This window comes from Limulus polyphemus, unplaced genomic scaffold (assembly GCF_000517525.1).
Source record: "Limulus polyphemus unplaced genomic scaffold, Limulus_polyphemus-2.1.2 Scaffold1363, whole genome shotgun sequence".
NCBI classification, from domain to species: Eukaryota; Metazoa; Arthropoda; class Merostomata; order Xiphosura; family Limulidae; genus Limulus; species Limulus polyphemus.
Genome location: NW_013666973.1, coordinates 138,531 through 140,144, shown reverse-complemented (window position 1 = coordinate 140,144; position 1,614 = coordinate 138,531). Strand labels below are relative to the sequence as shown.

Below are 1,614 nucleotides of genomic sequence, written 5' to 3'. Positions count from 1 at the left end.
GGCTGTAAACAGGTTAGTAAGGAAAGATTTCCCTTTGATGAATCTATATATGTTGGCTGTAAACAGGTTAGTAAGGAAAGATTTCCCTTTGATGAATCTATATATGTTGGCTGTAAACAGGCTAGTAAGGAAAGATTTTCCTTTGGTGAATCTTTATATGTTGGCTGTAAACAGGTTAGTAAGGAAAGATTTCCCTTTGATGAATCTATATATGTTGACTGTGAACAGGCTAGTAAGGAAAGATTTTCCTTTGGTGAATCTTTATATGTTGGCTGTAAACAGGTTAGTAAGGAAAGATTTCCCTTTGATGAATCTATATATGTTGACTGTGAACAGGCTAGTAAGGAAAGATTTCCCTTTGGTGAATCTATGTTGGCTGTAAACAGGTTAGTAAGGAAAGATTTTCCTTTGGTGAATCTATATATGTTGGCTGTGAACAGGTTAGTAAGGAAAGATTTCCCTTTGATGAATCTATATATGTTGGCTGTGAACAGGTTAGTAAGGAAAGATTTCCCTTTGGTGAATCTATGTTAGCTTTGAAAAGTTTAGTAAGGTAAGAATTCCCTTTCTTGAATCTATCTGTCTTTTACAATACATTTTAGTAAATGATTTTGTGAAGCTTCTTTTGTCAGACTTTATCCCAATTAAAATATCAATATTAAGTGAAAAATCTGCCCAATGTACTTAAGCTTGAAATTCAGAATCTTCAGTACTAATTCTTTTAAATGCCTTTTTGAGATAATGTTCAAACATCATAAAGTATGAGTGTGTGTGTATGAAAATGTCCCCTGAATGACACTTGTGTATTAATATTATTGATAGCAGAAAATGCTGATGTAAGACAACCTTTTAGTCTGTAATCTGTATTACAGAATATGTTTTCTATGTGTATTATGTTTGGCCGTTTTTTTACATATTCATTCAATTTAGGTGTACACAGAGGACCCAGAGTTATAGCTGGAGGGGATCCTCCCTCCTCTTGCAAAAGTAATTGCATGGATTATAGTAAATAACATTTCTGTGGCTTTATGGTTTCTTGAGCTTTTATTTTTGGTATTTTTTTTTAGCATTTTAGAGCGATGTCTCCATTTTTAACTATTTTCAAAACTTTTGGTTGGGTTGCTGAATTCAATAACCTTTTTTTTTTAATCATAATCTGATATTAAGAATCCAAACTGAGTATTAAATATTGACTTTGTCTCTTTTCTGTTAGTGAAAGACAAGTATGGAAATGAAGCCATTGACTCAGGTAGTTCATCAAGCTCTTCTGAATCTGAAGATGAAGATGCAAAGGTACTGTTACATCTTAAATTGTAATTTAAGTTGGTCTCACTTCAAAAATAACATGTATAAGAAAACTCAAATCTGTTCTTTATTTACCAAACTTCTTGTAGATAAACAGTTTGGTAAAAATATATATATATGAGTATTGTCACACACACACTTTATAAAAGTAATTAAATAGCTTACAAACTATTGATTACATTAATTGTTAACAGGTGATTGAATCAGCACTATAAAACAATAACAAATTATATATTGCATTACCAAATCGGACAGTAAGTTGACAACCTGGACCGGTAACGGTAATGCGATATATATATATATATATAT

The 1,614-nt window shown here is 31.5% G+C and overlaps 1 protein-coding gene across 1 annotated transcript in view; it reads left to right on the top strand.

The window, feature by feature from the left end:
* Window positions 1-1,614, top strand: part of LOC106463268 (protein KRI1 homolog) — a 34,752-nt gene that overhangs the window by 6,258 nt on the left and 26,880 nt on the right. Inside the window, 1 exon segment of the mRNA XM_013923284.2 lies at window positions 1,214-1,293. Within this exon segment, the coding sequence (XP_013778738.1) occupies window positions 1,214-1,293 (80 nt within the window).